The following is a 22,241-nucleotide window of genomic DNA, read 5'->3' as shown; positions in this document are numbered from 1 at the left end:
TTGGGCTGGAAAAGATTCTGTAAAACTTGTATTTTACTCATTAAATATTCTGAGTTAAGTAGTAGCTGGTAGTCTTAAGGCTATGTGCACACGTCCCGAATTCCTGCAGGAAATACGCGAGAAATCCGCATTTGTAATTCCCGCGTATTTCCCGTGAAAAACTAGCGTTTTGCAAGCATAATTAGCTTGCAGAATACTAGCGTTTTCCAAGCGATCTGTAGCATCGCTTGGAAAACTAATTGACAGGATGGTCACACTTGTCATACATAGTGTTTGACAAGTGTGACAAACTTTTTACTAGAGGCTGCCTACGCAGCCTCAGTAGTAAAAAGATATGTTAAAAATAATAATAATAAAAAAAAATCGTGATATTCTCACTTTCCGGCGTCCCTCACGAGACCGCTATGTCATCAAAGGTCATTGTTGAAAGGAACAGGACTTGCTGGGAGCATCGCTGAGGCCTGAGTATGCTTCGGGGGACGCCGAAAGGTGAGAATATCACCATTTTTTTATTTTCATTCTTTTTTTATTTTAACAGGGATATGGTACCCAGAGCCTGGAGGAGAGTCTCCTCTCCTCCAGACCGTGGGTACCATCCGCACATTTTCCGCATGGTGGGCATAGCCACATGCGGAAAGTAAGCGAAACAATGCTTTCCTATGTGTGCGGAAATCCCGCGATTCCGTAAATAGAATGAGCATGCTGCGTATTTTCCCGCAATGTGATTCCGCCACGGAAAAATACGCAGCATTAGCACAGCATGTGCGTAATGCCATTGAACTCAATGGGTTCCTTATTTTTTGCGTTTTTGCAGCGATTTTACAGCATTTTCGCGGCAAAAACGCATAAAATCCGCGGGAATTCCAGACATGTGCACATAGCCTAATCAGTGATTGTCAGTTTTCCTTGTACCGTTTAGGACCGCACCCAAAATCTTACACTGGATGACTGTAAAGTCAACCTTAAAATAGGGAACTTGACATAAGAATTATTCCTGAACTTACCCAGACGTACTCGGGTCCTTGGGCCCTGCATTTGACTCCGCAACTCTGGGCGTAAATGAAATTTCTTAGCCTCATCCACCAGGTCTCTGCACTGTAAACTACATTTGATCAAGGGCTGCAAAAATGTAGACATGAAAAAAATAGTTGAAATTACTGTAGAACAGTGGAAAAATCACACAAGATAACAGAACATCCACCCGTTCGCCAAATACCTCGGTGTCTATTACGTCTGTGATGTACCGTGGAGTCAGCAGAGGCATGCGCACGTACTGAAGAAGCTGGGAAAGGCATTTTTCCCTATGCGGTTTGTTGTGTTTTACCCAGTGTAAAACAGCCTCAAACACCGGTTCTTCAGAGTCAATCTGCATGACAAAACAAATAAAGAAACTGAAATAATGTGCAGTAAACTGGCAACCCAGAATAAGATGGCCCCAGCCGCACAGAGGATACAGACTCCTACCTGAATCTCATCACATCGGATTAACTTCTCCACCTCCTCTTGCTGCAGTAACATGAACTCCTCGTGTTGCACCACCTCGGGAAAGTGCTTCTGGCTGTACACCTCAGCGGCCTGCATTAGGTCCAAGCAATTATGGGTCTCCGCAAAGTCGCGAATCCCTAAACAATTGGATGGATCAAGCTGAGACTCCAGAAAGTCACAGCATGCCTGCTTGACACCTGTGTAGTAGACCACACGATCAGCGGTTATACAGGATTATTCACAATGCTTTGTAATCAGAGTGAAAAAAAACATTGGTCACGATGGAGAAATGAAGTGTATACACATATATCATATATACACACCGGTCAGCCAGAACATTATAACCTATGAAAGGTGACGTGAATAACACTGTCATGACAAGTGATGGGGTATAACAGGCAGCAAGTGAACAGTCAGCTGAAGTCAATGTGTTGGAAGCCAAAAGCAATAGGTTACCTAGCAGTTTTTTTTTTTAAACTCTTTTTATTGAAAGATTACACAAAATAATATAACAAGCATATGACATTACAGTGTAAAAGCAGAGTAATCCATCAAATCATCATCCACAATATCAGTTATAAAATCAAACTTTCAATAAAAAAATAAACAAACAACACAAATGAAATAGAACATTAAACATGATGTATTCTCAGCAGCATTGCATCACTAATCAGGAGATTCTTTATCAGGGTTCTAAGTTTGCAACAATTTGGGTTATAATAAGCAAATATTCCTGAGTCAACATAAAGCATCATATTTATGCATTAGAAAAGAGATACCTCATGGGTTATATCTCGCAGTTGAGGAGATTATGGCATCAGGGGCTAGGTGTGTCAAGGGTGAGTCACACCACCTTTCCCAAATTCTGTGAAATTTCTGGGGACATCCTCTGTTTCTGTGTAATATGTTCTCATATGGAATTATATTGTTCACTAATTTTTTTCACTGATTGATCGAAGGAGACCTTCCCCCCATCCACCTCTGCGCTATCGCTTTCCTGGCCATAAACATAACCTCCCTGAGAAATATCCTGTCATAATGAGTCCACATTTCTTCATCCACAACTCCCAACACACACAGCTCTGGACTACATTCAATTGGTATCCCAATTATCCTTTCTAGTGTAAAAACTACGTCCTTTCAATATCTTCTTATAATTCTACAATCCCAAATGAGATGTCAAAAATCCGCTCACACCTCCCCGCATCTATGACATTCATCATTTACTCTTCTGCCGAATTTATGTAGTCTATTCGGGGTTAAATAGGATTGGTGTAACATATATAATTGAATTAATTTGTTATTTGCCGGTGGAGACACCGTCGTATGCGCTTCCAGTGCATCATTCCACTGGTCATCGGTGATCGAGGGGATTAGGTGCCTCCATTTATCCTCCACAGCCAATGGGGTGGAAGCAATTTTGGAATTTAATAAAAAGGTGTATAAGGAAAAAATCACACCTGTAGGTCCATGGGTTGACAATATTCCTATTAGTGGATATCTAGATATTCGCATTCTAGGAAGTGGGAATTGGTACATTATGGAATGTCTCAGCTGTAGATATCTCTAAAACTCTCTATGAGGGATTCCAAATTTTATATGAAATTGTTCAAATGGTAATAAAATTTGATTTTCAAAGATCTGATTGAGCGTTGTTATACCATTTTGTTTCCAGAAATTTGGATCCTGTAAATTCTGGAGATGGGAAAATTCAGGATTATCCCATATCTGAATCTCCCGAACCTGATCGGAAAACTTTAAAGTATGTTTACTTTCCCGCCAAACCTGTATTGCCAAACTATATGCAAACAACAGGCCCTGAGGTGGTCTGTATGAACCCTCCAATACCGCCCATGGTGTGTGCCCCCCGAGAAAATGAATGAGATGAGCCTCTGCATTGAGTCCATCATGGGGCAACCAAAGTTTTAAATATCGTAACTGGCCAGCCAGATAATACAAAAAAAGGTCAGGTACCGCATATCCACCCTGCCTCTTGAGCCTTTGCAGGGAACTAATATTCACTTTAGGTCTAGATGAGCCCCATATAAACGCTGCCATCAAGCTATGCATTTTCTTGAAGAAACCCTTGGGGACGATAATTGATGTATGTTCCAACATATATAAACACTTTGGGAGGATTATCATTTTAATTAATCCAATTCTACCCGCTACAGATAGGGGAAGTCGAGACCATATCGCAAAGTTTTTTTTCATCATATCCTCAAGGGGGTATATATTGTCTCCAAGGTCTTTAATCGGATTTTGGTTAATTACAATGCCCAAATACTTAAATTTCTGTACTACTTGCAAACCAAACAACACGGGTACTGTTGTGTTATCCATTATCGGCATAACTACCGACTTGCTCCAATTAATTTTAAGACCCGAGAATTCTCCAAAGCAATTAATAAGGTCAATCGCTCTAGGAAGGGACTGTTCAATCCCATCCAGGAATAGCACCAGGTCATCAGCATACAATCCTACCTTATCCACCCTAGAATTTATATCTATTCCCACCACCAAATGGTCCTGTCTAATTTTAAGCGCAATTGGTTCAATCGCCAGTGCGTGTATTGGGGATAGTGGGCAGCCCTGTCTGGTCCCTCTGCTCAGATTGAAATATTCCGATAGCACGCCATTCACCAGTATATTAGCTCTTGGCATACGATAAAGCAGCTCAACCCATTTGCAAAATTTGACTGAGAAACCAAATTTCAGAAGCACCCGTTGCAAGCATTTCCACTCCAATTAACCCCTTCACCCCCAAGGGTGGTTTGCACGTTCATGACCGGGCCAATTTTTACAATTCTGACCACTGTACCTTTATGAGGTCATAACTCTGGAACGCTTCCATGGATCCCGGTGATTCTGACATTGTTTTCTCGTGACATATTGTACTTCATGTTAGTGGTAAAATTTCATTCAAATAACTTGCGTTTATTTGTGAGAAAAACGGAAATTTGGCGAAAATTTTGAAAATTTCGCAATTTTCCAACTTTGAATTTTTATGCCCTTAAATCACAGAGATACGGCACACAAAAAACTTGATAACTAACATTTCCCACATGTTTACTTTACATCAGCACAATTTTGGAACCAAAATTTTTTTTTGTTAGGAAGTTATAAGGGTTAAAAGTTGACCAGCGATTTCTCATTTTTACAACACCATTTTATTTTTAGGACCACATCACATTTGAAGCCACTTTGAGGGGTCTATATGATAGAAAATACCCAAAAGTGACACCATTCTAAAAACTGCACCCCTTAAAGTGCTCAAAACCACATTCAAGAAGTTTATTAACCCTTTAGGTGCGTCACAGGAATTTTTTTGAATATTTAAAAAAAAAAATGAACATCTAACTTTTTTTCATAAAAAAAATACTTCAGGTTCAATTTTTTTTATTTTACCAAGGGTAACAGGAGAAATTGGACTGCAAAAGTTATTGTGCAATTTGTCCTGAGTACGCAGATACCTGATATGTGGGGGGGAACCACTGTTTCGGTGCATGGCAGAGCTCAGAATGGAAGGAGCGCCGTTTGACTTTTTCAATGCAAAATTGGCTGGAATTCAGATTGGACGCCATGTCACGTTTGGAGAGTCCCTGATGTACCTAAACAGTGGAAACCCCCTACAAGTGACCCCATTTTGGAAACTAGACCCCCCCAAGGAACTTATCTAGATATGTGGTGAGAACTTTGAACCCACAAGGGCTTTACAGAAGTTTATAACGTACAGCGGTACAATTAAAAAATCATATTTTTTCCACAAAAATGATCTTTTCACCCCAATTTTTATTTTCCAAAGGGTAACAGGACCATAAAAGTTATTGTGCAATTTGTCCTGAGTACGCTGATACCCCACATGTGGGGGTAAACCACTATTTGGGCGCATGGCAGAGCTCGGAAGGGAAGCAGCGCCATTTGACGTTTTTGGCTGGAATTGAGATCGGACACCATGTCGCGTTTGGAAAACCCCTGATGTACCAAAACAGTGGAAACCCCCCACAAATGACACCATTTTGGAAACTAGACCCCCTAAGGAACTTATCTAGATGTGTGGTGAGAACTTTGAACCCCCATGGGCTTCACAGAAGTTTATAACATAAAGCCATACAATTAAAAAATCATATTTTTTCCACAAAAATGATCTTTTCACCCTCAATTCTTATTTTTCCAAGGGTAACAGGACCCTAAAAGTTATTGTGCAATTTGTCCTGAGTACGCTGATACCCCACATGTGGGGGTAAACCACTATTTGGGCGCATCGCAGAGCTCGGAAGGGAAGCAGCGCCATTTGATGTTTTTGGCTGGAATTGAGATCGGACACCATGTCGCGTTTGGAAAACCCCTGATGTACCAAAACAGTGGAAACCCCCCACAAATGACACCATTTTGGAAACTAGACCCCCTACGGAACTTATCTAGATGTGTGGTGAGCACTTTGACCCCCCCAGTGCTTCACAGAAGTTTATAATGCCCGGGCGTGAAAATAAAAAATTCGTATTTTTTCCACAAACATGATCTTTTAGTCACCATTTTTTTTATTTTCCCAAGGGTACCAGGAGAAATTGGACCCCAAAAGTTGTTGTCCAATTTGTCCTGAGTATGCTGATACCCCATATGTGGGAGAAAACTACTGTATGGGCACACGTCGGGGCTCGGAAGGGAAGTAGTGACGTTTTGGAATGCAGACTTTGATGGAATGGTCTGCGGGTGTCATGTTGCCTTTGGAGAGCCCCTAATGTACCTAAACAGTGGAAACCCCCCACAAATGACCCCATTTTGAAAACTAGACCCACTAAGGAACTTATCTAGATGTGAGGTGAGCACTTTGAACCCCCAAGAGCTTCACAGAAGTTTATAATGCCAGGGCATGAAAATAAAAAAATCGTATTTTTTCCAGAAACATGATCAATTAGTCCCCAATTTTTTCATTTTCCCAAGGGTAACAGGAGAAATTGGACCCCCAAAAGTTGTTGTCCAATTTGGCCTGAGTACGCTGACACCCCATATGTGGGAGAAAACTACTGTATGGACACACGTCGGGGCTCGGAAGGGAAGCAGTGACGTTTTGGAATGCAGACTTTGATGGAATGGTCTGCGGGTGTCATGTGCGTTTGGAGAGCCCCTGATGTACCTAAACTATTGAAACTCCCCACAAGTGACCCCATTTTGGACACTAGACCCCCCACGGAACTTATCTAGATGTGTGGTGAGCACTTTGAACCCCCAAGTGCTTCACAGAAGTTTATAACACTCGGACGTGAAAATAAAAAAATCATTTTTTTCCACAAAAATGATATTTTTGCCCCCAATTTTTTATTTTCCTAAGGGTAACAGGAGAAATTGGACCCCAAAAATTGTTTTGCAATTTGTCCTGAGTAGGTTGATACCCTACATGTGGGGTAAAACACTGTTTGGGCGCATGGCAGAGCTTGGAAGGGAAGGAGCAACATTTGACTTTTTCAACTCAGAATTGGCTGGAATTGAGATTAGAAGCCATGTTGCATTTGGAGAGCCCCTGATGTGCCCAAACAGTGGAAACCCCCCAATTATAACTCCAACCCTAACCCCAACACACCCCTAACCCTAATCTGAGCCCTAACCCTAGCCCTAACCCTAACCCTAGCCCTAACGGGAAAATGGAGATAAATACTTTTTTTTTTAATTTTATTATTTTTCCCTAACTAAGGGGGTGATGACGGGGGGTTTGATTTACTATTTATGGCAGTTTTTATATTTGGCAGCTGTCGCACGCTAAAAGACGCTTTTTATTGTAAAAATAGTTTTTGCATCACCACATATTGAGAGCTATAATTTTTCCGTATTTTGTCCCACCGAGTCATGTGAGGTCTTATTTTTTGCGGGACGAGTTGACGCTTTTATTGGTACCATTTTCGGGCACGTGACATTTTTTGATCGCTTTTTATTCCTATTTTTGGGACACAGAATGAACAAAAACCAGCGTTTCATGAATTTCTTTTGGGGGGGTGCGTTTACACCGTTCCGCGTGCGGTAAAATTGATAAAGCGGTTTTATTCTTCGGGTCAGTACGGATACAGCGATACCTCATTTATGTCATTTTTTTATGTTTTTGTCGGTTTTATGCAATGAAAACTATTTTATATAAAAAATAATTATTTTTGCATCGCTTTATTCTGTGAGCTATAACTTTTTTATTTTTTCGCTGATGATGCTGTGTTGCGGCTCATTTTTTGCGGGACAAGATGACGTTTTCAGCGGTACCATGGATATTTATATGCGTCTTTTTGATCGCGCGTTATTACACTTTTTGTTTGGCGGTATGATAATAAATCTTTTGCTTCGTTTTTTATTTTTATTTTTTAAGGGGTTCGCTAAAGGGGTTAACTAATGGGACAGTTTTACAGGGCGGGTCATTACGGACGCGGCGATACCTAATATGTGTACTTTTATTGTTTTTTTTTTATTATTTCCAAAAAATGGATTTATTGGGGGAATATTTTTTTTTTTTTTTCTAATTTATTTGGCGATTTTTTTTAAATTATTTTAACACTTTTTTTTATTTTTTTTTTTACTTTATTAAATAGTCCCAGGTGGGACATCACTGTCCTGTGACAGATCGCTGATCTGTCACATCACAGATCACTGTGACAGATCAGCTATCTGACACAGGCACTGCAGAAGGCTTCCTCATGCCTGCGCTTTGCAGGCACTGAGGAAGCCAGCTTCCTCAGGCCCCTGAAGGCCCCCGTCGCCATCTTGGATCCGGGGGCCTGGAGGAAAGGAGTCCCCCGCAGCAGCGCTGCACATTGCGCTGCCGTGGGGGGCTCAGGGAAGCACGGAGGGAGCCCCCTCCCTGCCGATGCTTCCCTTTAACCGCCGGTACAAACATGATCGCGGTGTGCAAGGGGTTAACGTGTCGGGGGCAGTCCGTGACCGCCCCTGACACATTGTGCCGGGTGTCAGCTGTGATAATCAGCTGACACCCGGCCGCGAGCAGCGGCGCTCACCACGTGGGCGCCGCTGATCGCGCTAGACGTACTATCCCGTCCATGGGCATAGGGGCCCGGTTCCCATGGACGGGATAGTACGTCTCATGTCAGGAAGGGGTTAATCAAAGGCCTTTGCAGTATCTAAAGAGGCTATATCACCCAAGGTCTTTAATATTTATGGCCTATCTGCGTCAGAACCTGCACTCTTCTAATATTAGAGGAGGTGGACCTTCCTGGCATAAAACCAGTTTGATCTTCATGTACAATGCCCAATGTTAATGCTTTCAGTCTATTAGCAATGAGTTTCGTAAGAATTTTATAATCAGTATTGAGCAAGGATATGGGACGATAAGAACCACACTCCTCAGCAGGCTTGTCAGGCTTTGGAATCACCACAATAGTGGCATCATAAAAGGATTGGGGGAGCGAGTGCCCTGCAAGTGCTTCAGAAAGGGTCTGCAACAGAACTGGCCCCAACTGGTCTAAGTATCTTTTATATAGCTCCGTGGGCATACCGTCAGGACCGGGAGTTTTTCCATTAGGCAGGGACATGGTTGCCTCCTGGATTTCCTCCAAGGTGATGTTACCTAGCAGTTTTACAGTTACAGGAACGATACACTGAGAAATACATGAGCAATTAGAGAGTCGGTCACATATGAGAGCAACATCATGTGGAGTCAAATGATTTCAGCAATTATATTATTTTCTGGGCTGCTTGCTGCAGTTCTGAAACAAATCACTGATTCATTTGAAGGAGAGCAATTAGTTCTTTGCATGCCGAGCTGTGTATAATCCTGCTCACAGCACTGATTGACAGTCTTGTAACAAAGTGCATAGGCAGAAAGCAGCCAAGCAATGGTGGGGCCGGGGTTATACAGTGGTGAAGAATATGGACGACTACATGGCCTCCAGCAATAATGTCCTGCTGATAAAACAGTGATTTTACCAAAACTACAGAAAGCAGCCCAGTAAGTGATATCAATGATATAAAGATCTCTGGCTCTGATATATTAAGACCGACAATTTAGTCAAAGGCCTTGATGAGGGGGCGTAGTGGTAGTGATGCTAATCGTGGGTAATAGAGAGGTCAGGTCTCATTTGTAGAGTTACTTACAAACAGAAGCGGATAACTGGATTACATCTGATGTATTATATGCATACCTTGGTTTAATACAGACTGATATGGGTATAGTTGTAATACCTGGGAGACGACATACTATATACACTCACTGGCCACTTTATTAGGTACACCTGTCCAACTGTGTGTTAAGACTTAATTTCTAATCAGCCAATCACATGGCGGCAACTCAGTGCATTTAGGCATGTAGACATGGTCAAGACAATCTCCTGCAGTTCAAACCGAGCATCAGTATGGGGAAGAAAGGTGATTTGAGTGCCTTTGAACGTGGCATGATTGTTGGTGCCAGAAGGGCTGGTCTGAGAATTTCAGAAACTGCTGATCTACTGGGATTTTCACGCACAACCATCTCTAGGGTTTACAGAGAATGGTCCGAAAAAGAAAAAAAATCCAGTGAGCGGCAGTTCTGTGGCCGGAAATGCCATGTTGATGCCAGAGGTCAGAGGAGAATGGGCAGACTGGTTCGAGCTGATAGAAAGGCAACAGTGACTCAAATTGCCACCCGTTACAACCAAGGTAGGCAGAAGAGCATCTCTGAACGCACAGTGCGTCGAACTTTGAGGCAGATGGGCTACAGCAGCAGAAGACCACACTGGGTACCACTCCTCTCAGCTAAGAACAGGAAACTGAGGCTACAATTTGCACAAGCTCATCGAAATTGGACAGTAGAAGATTGGAAAAACGTTGCCTGGTCTGATGAGTCTCGATTTCTGCTGCGACATTCGGATGGTAGGGTCAGAATTTGGCGTAAACAACATGAAAGCATGGATCCATCCTGCCTTGTATCAACGGTTCAGGCTGGTGGTGGTGGTGTCATGGTGTGGGGAATTTTTTCTGGGCACTCTTTGGGCCCCTTGGTACCAATTGAGCATCGTTGCAACGCCACAGCCTACCTGAGTATTGTTGCTGACCATGTCCATCCCTTTATGACCACAATGTACCCAACATCTGATGGCTACTTTCAGCAGGATAATGCGCCATGTCATAAAGCTCGAATCATCTCAGATTGGTTTCTTGAACATGACAATGAGTTTACTGTACTCAAATGGCCTCCTCAGTCACCAGATCTCAATCCAATAGAGCATCTTTGGGATGTGGTGGAACGGGAGATTCGCATCAGGGATGTGCAGCCGACAAATCTGCGCCAACTGTGTGATGCCATCATGTCAATATGGTCCAAAATCTCTGAGGAATGCTTCCAGCACCTTGTTGAATCTCTGCCACGAAGAATTGAGGCAGTTCTGAAGGCAAAAGGGGGTCCAACCCCTTACTAGCATGGTGTACCTAATAAAGTGGCCAGTGAGTGTATATATTGGTATATCGTTGGGCGATATTTGAATAATGAGTTTATGTACTTATTCATCCCATAAACTTGGACTTATATGGCCATGTAATTTTGATCCTACAGAAAATGCCATATCTGGAGATTTCCATTTCATCCTGTTACAAATATAGACTGTATTTTGCAGACTATAAGACGCACCACAAATTTTGGGGAGGGAAAAAAAAATGGAATTTTTTTTTTTTTTTTTTTTTTTTTTATAATTGGTGGTGCGTCCTATAGTCTGCTTTTACAGCAGCTTACAGGGAGCGACTGTGGTGGAGCAGGGTCGCAGGAGGCAGAGCCGCTACTGCAGGAAGCTGGCGGTGGAAGGAGTGGGGCAATGCTGCAGGACTCGGGGCTAGAAGGAGGGGGGTGTTCGGCGCTGTGGCCCCAGGCTGTCAGAAAATGTCGTCGGAGTCCCCGCACTTCCAAACACTTTCACTGCGGTTGACTCTGGGAAAATGGATGCCAGAGGCAGCACATGCGCAGCTTTAGATCTCACCCAGGGCCCGCAGCATTGCCCCACCGCAGCCAGCTTCCTGCAGAAGCAACCCTGACTCCTGGGATCCAGCTCAACTGCAGCCGCCCTCCCTCTCTGGTACGCTACAGTCGGATTATAAGACGCACCCCAATTTTCACCGAAAAATTTTTGGGAAAAAAAAAAAAGTGTGTCTTATAATTTGAAAAATATGGTACCTTTATAAAAATTGTTGTAATATTTGATAATGTATTCCGATAATGAGTATGCCCAAGTGCATTCAGAGTGGCATAACATTCTATAGCTCTCAATGACCCAAAAGGGAAGTTTTTCAGCACCAAAAGAAAGCAGTTAAAACTTAGCCTTTAAAGGGGTTGGTCACTACTTGATAGGTCACCAATACCTGATCGGTCATATATATATTTTTTTTTTCCAGACTACAAGAAGCATCAGACTGTAGGACGCACCCAGGTTTAGACATAAGAAAACAGGAAAAAAAATAGTTCATAATTAAATCTTTCATGATGATCTAATAAGTAGGAATAGGGTGCGGTAAAGTCTTGGGCCATGTGCACATGCTGAATACCTGCAGCAGATTCCTCCACAAAAAACACCAGTCTTGGCAGGAAAAACGATGCGTAAAATAAGTGTGCATTGTTTTTTATATGTTTTACTTGCTTTCTTGGCCATTCACCTAAATAGATGAAAAACACGGCGAAACACAAAGTACTGACATGCTCCAGATCCCCAAAAAACATCTCAATGGCTCAATTGTAGAAGAAAAAAAATGAGCAGCGTGTGTATGAGAACTCAGAGATCCCCTTCACCCCGCTGACTCTCCTTTGGTGCTGGAGAACATCATCTTCTAGACCAGTGTTCCCCAACTCCAGTCCTCAAGAGCAACCAACAGGTCAGGTTTTAAGGATTTCCTTAGTATCACCCAGGTGGGGGAATTTTTCCCTGTGCAGAGAGCAGATCTCACCTGTGCAATTTTAAGGGAAATCCTGAAAACATGACCTGTTGATGGCTCGAGGACTGGAGTTGGGGGAACACTGGTCTAGACCATTGAGAGTTATTTGACCTGGAAGCCAGACCAGAGCCTACTCCTTGGACCACACCTAGACTAGATTGTCTACCCTAGAAGTCTCGAGGGATACTCATCTCTAACACAGGACAGGTGAGCTGAAGTGACACTTTGCATTTTTCTGTATAGAACATTCCTTAGCCAACCATTAATAACCTAATTTTTAGCATGCTGCCAAGGCGTGTTAAGTGAGATGGCGTTCATATGTTTGTTTATCTACGTGTATGTGTTTCCAAGAACAATAAAAAAAATTTCTGTTAAAAAAAAAACAAACTTAACAGCAGGTAATTACTATTTCATGCAGAATGGCTTGAGAAATAATGAGATGTAACCTGCTTACCTTTTAACTGAAGTAAGCAGGCAGCTGGCAGGAGCTCCTGTACATTCTCCACAGTAACGTGAACAGTCTCTGTATATACAAAATCAAGTAGGATCTCCATGGTACAAGACGTAAGACCCTGGATATCCACATATGGTTTGCCTTTCTCAGATAGCTGTGGGTGAAAATATCATAAAGAAATGTAATAAAGCCAAAGTTGTGAAAATCTAACGTACCTTTGTTATTTTGCTCAGATTTAAAAGGAAATTATTACTCTAAGGCCGGGATCAGACTTACGAGAGCTATGCAAGAAACTCGCGCCTGTACCCGGCACTGCCGCCGGCACTCGGACCGGAGTGTGTGGCTGCATGTATTTCTATGCAGCTGAACGCTTCGGTCCCGAGCGCCGGCGGCGGTGCCGGGTATTGGTGCGCTAGGCTCTCGCCAGTCTGACCCCGACCTAAGTTAATTATTACCTTTCTTGCAGAAATCCAAAAGTTAAAGTTCTATGCAAACTCGCTGCAATTGCATTGGAGAGTGTTAAAGCATTTCCACTTCTCTGGCCCTCACTCCTTATTCTCTGTATGCGCATTTGAATGACAGTCCAGTCATGTAGAATGCAAGCCCGAAAGGGCAGGGTCCTCTCTCCACTCTATATCAGTCTGTCATTGCTAGTTTATTTACTGTAAGTGATATCTGTAATTTGTATGTAACCCCTTCTCATGTACAGCACCATGGAACCAATGGTGCTATATAAATAAATAATAACAATAATAATAAAAAAGTCCAGTCTCTGTCATTCCCAGAGCTGCCAGTGCCTGAGTTCTGTCCCTGTGAGCCAGAATGCACTTGCCTCTTAATAAATTTGTCACATCTTATTTTGACATATTTATTAACATGGCAGAAAAAAATCTCACCCATTTTTTCTCTTCTACAGATTGAAATCCAATAATTAAAACTAAACTAATACACATGAAATATTACCTTGGATGTACAGTAAAATCCAGATATATTTGTTCAGGGACACTGGTTTTGGAATTTTAGCTGTTTACCAAAACATATTCAATATACAGTGATATAAAGAACATAGGTTTAACCCCTTCATGACCGGAGGTATTTTCAGTTTTGCGGTTTCGTTTTTTGCTCCCCTTCTTCCCAGAATCATTTTTTTTTATTTTTTCCGTCAATATGGCCATGTGAGGGCTCGTTTTTTTTGCGGGACAAGTTGTACTTTTGAACAACACCATTCATTTTAACATATTGTGTACTGGAAAATGGGAAAAAATCCCAAGTGCGGTGAAATTGCAAACATAAGTGCAATCCCACACTTGTTTTTTGTTTGGCTTTATTTTGCTAGGTTCACTAAGGCTGAGTGCAGACGGAGTATTTAGCCCTGCGGATTTTTCCGCGCAGAATGGAAGAAATCCGCAGGTCAAATGACCTGCATTTTTCCTGCGGATTTCTTCCATGCGGTTTTCCATCGCGGTTTTCCCCCTGCGGATTTGGTGACAGGGGAGATGGAAAACCGCACAAAAGTAGTAACATGCTGCGGAATTTGTACCGCGGGAAAACCGCGCGGGAAAAATCCGCAGCGTCTGCACAGCGTTTTTTTTTTTTACATTCATTTTAAGGCTACTGTACATCACAATGCGGATATGCAACGTTTCTGCGCGGTAAAATCCGCTGCGGAACCGCTGCAAATCTGCATCGTGTGCACACAGCCTAAATGCTAAAACTGACCTGCCATTATGATTCTCCACAAGTTCTCAGACACCAAACATGTCTAGGTTCTATTTTATCTAAGTGAAGAAAATAAATTCCAAACTTTGTTAAAACAAAAAAACAATTGTGCCATTTTCCAATACCCGAAGCATCTCCATTTTTCACAATCTCAGGTTGCGTGAGGGCTTTTTTTTGCGTGCCGAGATGACGTTTTTAATTATACCATTTTGGTGCAGATACAATCTTTTGATCGCCAGTTATTTTAATGCAATGTTGTGGCGACCAAAAAACGTAATTCTGGCAATTAGACTTTTTTTTCTCACTGCGCCGTTTAGTGATCAGGTTAATCCTTTTTTTATTGATAGATTGGGTGATTCTGAATGAGGCGAAACCAAATATGTCTATGTTTGATTTTACTTTTATTGTTTTATTTTGAATGGGGCAAAAGGGGGATGATTTGAACTTATATATATTATTTTGTTTTTATATTTTTAAAAACTTTTTTTTTTCTACTTTGTCACGCTTCAATAGTCTTTATGGGAGATTAGAAGCTGCACTTGTCCGATCGGCTCTACTACATACAGGCGATGATTAGATTACCTGTATGTAGCAGAATACCTAACTTGCTATGAGCGCCGACCACTTGGTGGCACTCATAGCAATCCGGCAGTGACACCATAGAGGTCTCCAGCAGACCTCCGGTTGTCATGCCAACCTATTGGTGACCCGTGATCACGTGAGGGGGTCACCGATGGGCGGATTTCAGGCGCAATTGCCGGAACCGCATGTTAAATGCCGCTGTCAGAGTTTGACAGCGGCATTTAATGGGTTAATAGCTGCGGGTGGATCGGGATTCCACCTGCGGCTGTTTCAGGCACTTGTCAGCTGTTCTAAACAGCTGACATGTGTCGGGAAAGACGTGGGCTCAGTGCTGGAGCCCATATCAAAGGGAGGGAGTCAGACGTGGGCGTACTATTATGCACAACATCGGAAAGGGGTTAAAGTGCAGACTCTCGACTTTGATGTGAGGGTATTCACATCCTAATTGGGAGTAAATGTTTAGGAATTACAGCTTTTTAATATGTAGCTGCCTCATTTTTAAGGAACCAAAAGTAATTGGAACATTATATCAAAAGCTCTTTAAAGGGGTTGTCCGGGCTTTTCACAATCTCAGTACATATCTGGGCTGCAGAATTATGACAATAAGTAATTTACTTTCTGTCACTAGTTTGCACGGTTTTCTAGATATTCTGAACAGAACGTCCGGGGGGGGGGGGGGGGGGGGGTGTTATGGCATTGAAATGAGAACTGGTCGTAACCTCCTACTCTACTCCAAACATGCCCTCTATAGCAACAACCTCACCCTCTATAGCTACAGGCCCTCCCCATCCACAGGAAGAAGCCCTCATCACACAGTAACAAATCCTCCCCTCTAGCAGCCTCATTGCAGAGAGCAGACCACCCAGCTGCTCCTCCCCCAGACACACGCTGAACAGTGATCTATGGAAAGTGATACTAGTGAGGAGGGAAAATCGTCCTGTATTCTGGGACAGGCTGCTCCCATCAGTATTTGTGTCATTAGAGACACAGTGCTCACACATACACTGCACCAAGTCTGCTGCTGTGTGAAGACATCAGTGACACAGAGCTGTCTCATTCACACAGCAGAGGCTTTGTCACACAACAGATTACATCAGTGACTGCCATCCCCTGTGCAGATTAGAAGCTGCAGACCCCCATCACTGGCCATCACACAGTCTGTTCTCACTGCTGCCAGCAGCCTGAGACAGTGAGGGAAGGAATTACTGATAGTGAGTTATGTATTGTAATCATGGAGTGGCCCAGAATACAGGACGATTTTCCCTCCTCACTACTTTCACTTTCCATAGATCACTGTTCAGCGTGTGTCTGGGGGAGGTGCAGCTGGGTGGTCTGCTCTCTGCAGTGAGGCTGGTAGAGGGGGAGGATTTGTTACTGTGTGATGAGGGCTTCTGCATGTGGACGGGGAGGGCCTGTAGCTATAGAGGGTGGGGTTGTTGCTATAGAGGGCATGTTTGGAGTAGAGTAGGAGGATACGACCAGTTCTCATTTCAATGCCATAACACCCCCCCCTTGGACGTTCTGTTCAGAATATCTAGAAAACCGTGTGACAGAAAGTAAATTACTTATTGTCATAATTCTGCAGCCCAGATATGTACTGAGATTATGTGAAAAGCCCGGACAACCCCTTTAATGGGCAAAAAAGGGCTAATTCCTCTTTATTCCATCATCAATTAAACAGGTAAAAGGTAGCTGATTTAAGGTGTAGCATTTGCATTTGGGAACTGTTGCTGTGAACCCACAACATGTGGCCAGAGGAAAAGAAACAAACCATATTTAGGTTGACAAAAAAAAAAAAAAGAGGGTTCACAAACCATTAATTAGCCTTAAAAAATTGAAAAGCCAGAAAAGTTGTTGTTTTTTTTTGCAAAGTCTAAAGAAGCTCGCACAGTTTAGGAAAAGCATTCTTTGGACAGATGAAACTAATATCAACCTGTACCAGAATGATCAGAAGAAGAAACTATGGAGAAGGCTGTCGAGATCTCAATCTGAGCATGTGCCGCCACTGGCGGCCATTTTCCCGGAGGCCACCAGATCGTAACAATGGATGTGCGAGGTCTCCGTGCTTTCACAAAATGCCGGCCGAGCCCCTCTGCAGAATCTGCCGCACCAGCCAGGGAAGAGAGTGTGCTCATCGCCCGGCAGTGTCGGACCGGGACCGTCGCAGAATCGCCCAACTCCTGCTGCCGCCACAGTATTTGTAAGTATATTCTGACTACAAGACGCACCCCCATTTTCTCCAAAAATTTGGAGGGGGAAAAAGTGTGTCTTATAGTCCGAAAAATACGGTATTTTCCACTGGCTGCACAGTACCAAACAGGAAACAAACATAAATCCCTAGCCTTGTCCAGGCGCTAACTAAACAACACCGACCTTGGCTACTCATACACGGCTGAGCTAGTCCCAATCCAGTCAAACAAAACAGCTATCATCCATAGCAACCAGTTATACTTGCAGTTTGGTGCACACGCCCTGTGCAATCTGTTCTCAGAGACAGATTCCGACTTCTCTCTCTCTTTAGCTCCAACACACATCCACTCTGGTCATCTTTTACAAGCTGACTGACTAAGGTGAACCCCTATAGCCTGGTTACATGCAGTGCCAGCCAGGTACCAATAATCAGAGCCTATAGAGCTGGGATATAACCCTAGCCTACCTGGCATTACTACATGGGCTATAGGTTCTGTTCAAATTCAACCACATACAGCAAAGTTGATGGAAATCGCTTCACAGTGCAGATTCACGATGTCCTAAAACATACAGTGAAAGCATTAAGGCAAAGAAGTGGAAAATTCTCTAATGGCCGAGTCAATCACCAGATCTCAACCCCATCAAGCATACTTTGTACATGCTTAAGACAAAACGTTAAGTAGAATAACCCACAAACAAGCAACAACTGAAGTCAACTAAAGTAAAGGCCTGGAAAAGCATCATAAAGGAAAGAAAAAAACAGTTTTGTGATGTCCATGGCTTTCAGACTTCAAGCATCATTGTCAAGTTGCATAGATTGTCTCGAATGAGTCAACACTTACATTAAATATGGCAGTCGTGTTCCGTGCACTTAATATCACAAATTCTTCTGAGATATTCTTGGTGAAATACTTTTTTCTTTCTATTTTGTTCATGCATTCATTTCCTTGTTCTTATTTGAATGTAGATTTAGACTGAAGGAAGCAAAATCATGAAGGTACACATATGGAAACAAAGAGTAAGGAAACGTGAAACAACCCGGGATATGTGTTAAATCTTAGATTCCTTAAAAGTACAATTTTTAACTCTAATGTCTGCTTTACACCCCCTCGGTATTCTCTCAACAGATTCATGAGGTAGTCACCTGGAATGGTGTCTAATGAACATATGTGCCTCGTTGAGAGTTCATTTGTAGTGTCACTGATCTCCAAAAAAATGTTTGTGACCATCGTGAGTTTTGCAGAGGCAGTGTTGGTACACAGTTGAAAACAGCGCTCAGTCCTATTCCACAACTGTTCTAAGCCAGAATATGGCAAGGAACACTCAAATAATTGCAGACAAATGATAGTCCTTCATTACTTTAAGAAACGAAGGTCAATGTGGAAAATTGCTAGAACCTTGCAGGTATTCTCAAGTGCAGTTCTGAAAACCATGAATCGCCATCACTGGTTCTCATGAGGACGGCTACAGGAAAAAAAAAGACAAAGAATTACCTCTGCTGCAGAGGATAAATACAGTTACGAGCCTCAGAAACCACAGGTTGACAGCATCTAATACAACAGCCTTCATAAATGATGTCCAGACATGAAGATGTAGACACTAGTGATGAGCTGACATAAGGTCTTCTCTGAGCATGCTCGTGTTCAAGTGTCTCCGGCGTGCTCAAAAAATATATTTGGGTCCCCGCAGCTGCATGTCTCGTGGCTGGCAAACAGCTGCAACTCATACAGGGAGTGCTTATCAGACAAATTATGAATGTGTTGCGGCTGTCGAACAGATGCGAGACATGCAGCCGTGGGGAGGGGACTGTAACATATTTTTTGAGCACGCTGAAGACACTCAGCAAAGGAGAATGCTCAAATAACACCTTTTCCGAGCATGTTCGCTCATCACTAATAGACATCTCAACATCACCTTTCCGGACGACACTGCGAAAAGCTGGTCTTTATGATCCAATTTCTGCAAAGAAGCCACTACTGAGGACCGCAAACAAGAAAAAGAGACTTGTTTGAACAAAGAAATACAAAAATTGGCGTTAGATCAGTGGAAGTCAGTACTTTACCAACCACCATGCCTTTGGGAGAAGCAGAAAAGGAGAGAGGATGGTTTCTATATGTATGGTGCCCACTCTGAAGCTTGGTGGGGAAGGTGTGATGGTGTGGAGGTGCTGTGCTGGTGAAAATTTCTGTACTTTATTTCAAACTCAACACAGTCTTACACAACATGGCTACCCAACATTCTGCAAAACGTCACCCTATCTGGTTTGCGTTTTAGTGGGAACATCATTTGTGTTGCAACAGGACAATGAATGAACCAAAACACATGTCCAGGCTATGTGACTAAAAAGGAGGGGGATGGATAGAGTGCTGCATCCGATGACATGGCTGCCACAATCAGATCACAACCCTCTTGAGATTGTTTAGGATGAGTTGAGTCATAGATTTAACCCCTTAGTGACGGGCCAATTTTTTAAATTCTGACCAATGTCACTTTAGGTGGTGAAAACTCTGGAACGCTTCAACAAATCCCAGTTATTTTGAGATTGTTTTTTCGTGACACATTATAATTTATGATAATGGTAAATTTAGGTTGACATCTTTTTAGTTTATTTACAAAAAATATCAGAAACTTGACAAAAATGTAAAAAAAATTGCAATTTTCAAACTTTGAATGATTATCCCTTTAATCCAGATAGTCATATCACAGAAAAACATTAATAAATAACATTTCCCACATGTCTGCTTTACATCAGCACCATTTTTAAAACACTAACTTATTTTATTAGCCTTTTAGAAGGTTTAAAAATGTAGCAGTAATTTTTCATTTTTTCAAGGAAATTTACAAAATTTATTTTTTTGAGTGACCTATCCAGGTTTGAAGTGACTTTGGGGGTGCTATATATTGGAAAATCTCCAAACATGATACCATTTTAAAAACAGCACCCCCTCACATATTGAAAACTGCTGTCAGGTAGTTTATTAACCCTTCATGTGATTTTCAGGAATTAATGCAAAGTGGTATAGCCGGAATGAACAAAATATTTGTTTTTTGTTTTTTTTTTAATTTGTTTATTAAGTCATAAACAGGTATACAATATACATACTGGTAAATAATGTTAAACATAATACAAAATATATATATGTTCATACGATATGAAAATATAAAGCAAAATGTGCGTACCAGTTGTATACAGAATAAAGCAAAATATAATGTCATTTAAATCACAATGGTCTTGTATTATTACTTGAATAATGAGATCTGCTTGACTTTTAAGCCGCATCTACATCTACAAAAAACATAAACCTAAACTAAGCTATTCCGCAGCCTACTTCCACACCATTAATCCTTTATTATGCGACATCTCCACTCTCCAAAGTAAGGTGAGAGGAATTCCACCTCTCCCAGATCTTTTCAAATTTACCCAGGCACCCTCTATTTTGATATAGTGTGCGTTCATATGATTGTGGAGGATAAACAACCCCTCAAATAAGCTTTAAGCGTGTCCCAAAATAAATTAATATTTCGGGGTTCAGGGTGGGACGAGACGAAGCAATGCAGCTGATCAATCGTCTTATCAGGTGGTTTTATCAATTTCAGCCAGAAAGGGTTCAATTTCCATATTATCCTGGTATTCACCGGTCCGTACCTAAGTTTAAGAACAACCGGACTGTGGTCTGAAATCCCCCAACTGTCATGTTCAATATCATCCACTCTTGTCGCTAGGCTGCTGGATCCAAAGATGTAATCTATACGAGACGGAGCGTTTTGTGGAGGAATGGCACGTATATTCCCTTGTCTCTGGATGGTGCAATCTCCATAAATCCAGCCACCCGCCATAAATTGTGACAGCCGGGATGTGCCCGGGGAGGGGACCCCACTCTGTATTCCATCACCCAATCTCAGTTTATCAAGATGATTATTCATGACCAGATTAAAGTCACCCATACAAATAACATGTGCATCTGGGTAATTTAGGGCAAAGCTCAGTGCCTTCTGGATAATTGACATATTGGCCGGAGGGTGATTGTAAACACACAGGATAACATATTTCTGAGAGTTGATCAACGCATGTACGAACACAAACCATCCCTCAGGATCTTTCCGGGCTTCTCTGGTCTCCCATCGAACATCTTTATGGATTAACAATGAAACCCCTCTTGAATAGCTGGTATGAAAAGCATGTATAAACTATTGTACCCACGGTTTTTGCACACACCGAATGGTATCTCTGGTCAGGTGCGTCTCAACCAGGGCCACAATGTGAGGACGATATTGCCTAATTTGTGAGAACACCTTAATTTTCTTCTGGGGGTTTTTTATACCTCTTACATTCCAGGTCATGCATATCAATTCAGAACCCTTTTTCGCCTATCCATATATGTTGCATAGCGGTGCCCGAACAAAATGTAGAGATATCACCTAGATAGTAGAGTTGGCATCGGCTGCAGCATTTACCTAAATAACCAGAAAAACAAAAACTTTTGAAAAAGAGAAAACAAAACAAGAACCTAACAATATAGGAGCATAGTCTCATGCCCCCATCAAAAAATAGGCAAGGGGATACCATCACTGAGCACAGTGTCCGGTATTGTTGGTAACTAGATACCCGCCAAGAAAGTTCCAATTAGACCTTTAAATAAAAGGATCTAAATTAACAGCCATCACATCAGGATTCCTTTGCAGGGGATTCCCCCATGGGACCGCAGCCATTCAGTCGCCCCCACTGGATCCTTGAAGAACACGGAGGTACCTCCGTGGACAATCCGAAGTTGGGCTGGATATATCATTGAGTACACAATATTTCTTTCCCTGAGCCGTTTCTTGACCTCAACGAATTGTGCCCGCTGCTTCTGCAGTTCCATGGAAAAGTCCGGGAAGATGGAGATCACAGCATTATTGAACTTAATGGCACTTTTTAGCCTTGCAA

The 22,241-nt window shown here is 42.3% G+C and overlaps 1 protein-coding gene across 4 annotated transcripts in view; it reads right to left on the bottom strand.

Moving 5' to 3' along the window:
• The window catches only part of KLHL12 (kelch like family member 12), an 82,635-nt gene that overhangs the window by 36,480 nt on the left and 23,914 nt on the right, over nucleotides 1-22,241 (bottom strand). For 3 of the 4 annotated variants that reach the window (XM_073542547.1, XM_073542546.1, XM_073542549.1), the window contains 4 exons: nucleotides 12,824-12,977; nucleotides 1,465-1,682; nucleotides 1,217-1,366; nucleotides 1,005-1,119 (listed from right to left, as the gene is read on the bottom strand). In XM_073542547.1, coding sequence (XP_073398648.1) covers nucleotides 1,005-1,119; nucleotides 1,217-1,366; nucleotides 1,465-1,682; nucleotides 12,824-12,977 — 637 coding nt within the window. Of the gene's footprint in view, nucleotides 1-1,004; nucleotides 1,120-1,216; nucleotides 1,367-1,464; nucleotides 1,683-12,823; nucleotides 12,978-18,156; nucleotides 18,289-22,241 lie in introns of those variants that run through there. The other variant, XM_073542548.1, reaches the window with a different exon arrangement.

Source organism: Dendrobates tinctorius, unplaced genomic scaffold (assembly GCF_039654945.1).
Source record: "Dendrobates tinctorius isolate UK_male_01 unplaced genomic scaffold, ASM3965494v1 ptg000127l, whole genome shotgun sequence".
NCBI classification, from domain to species: domain Eukaryota; kingdom Metazoa; phylum Chordata; class Amphibia; order Anura; family Dendrobatidae; genus Dendrobates; species Dendrobates tinctorius.
The sequence above is the reverse complement of the archived record's forward strand: the minus strand, read 5'-3'. Positions and strand labels throughout refer to the sequence as shown.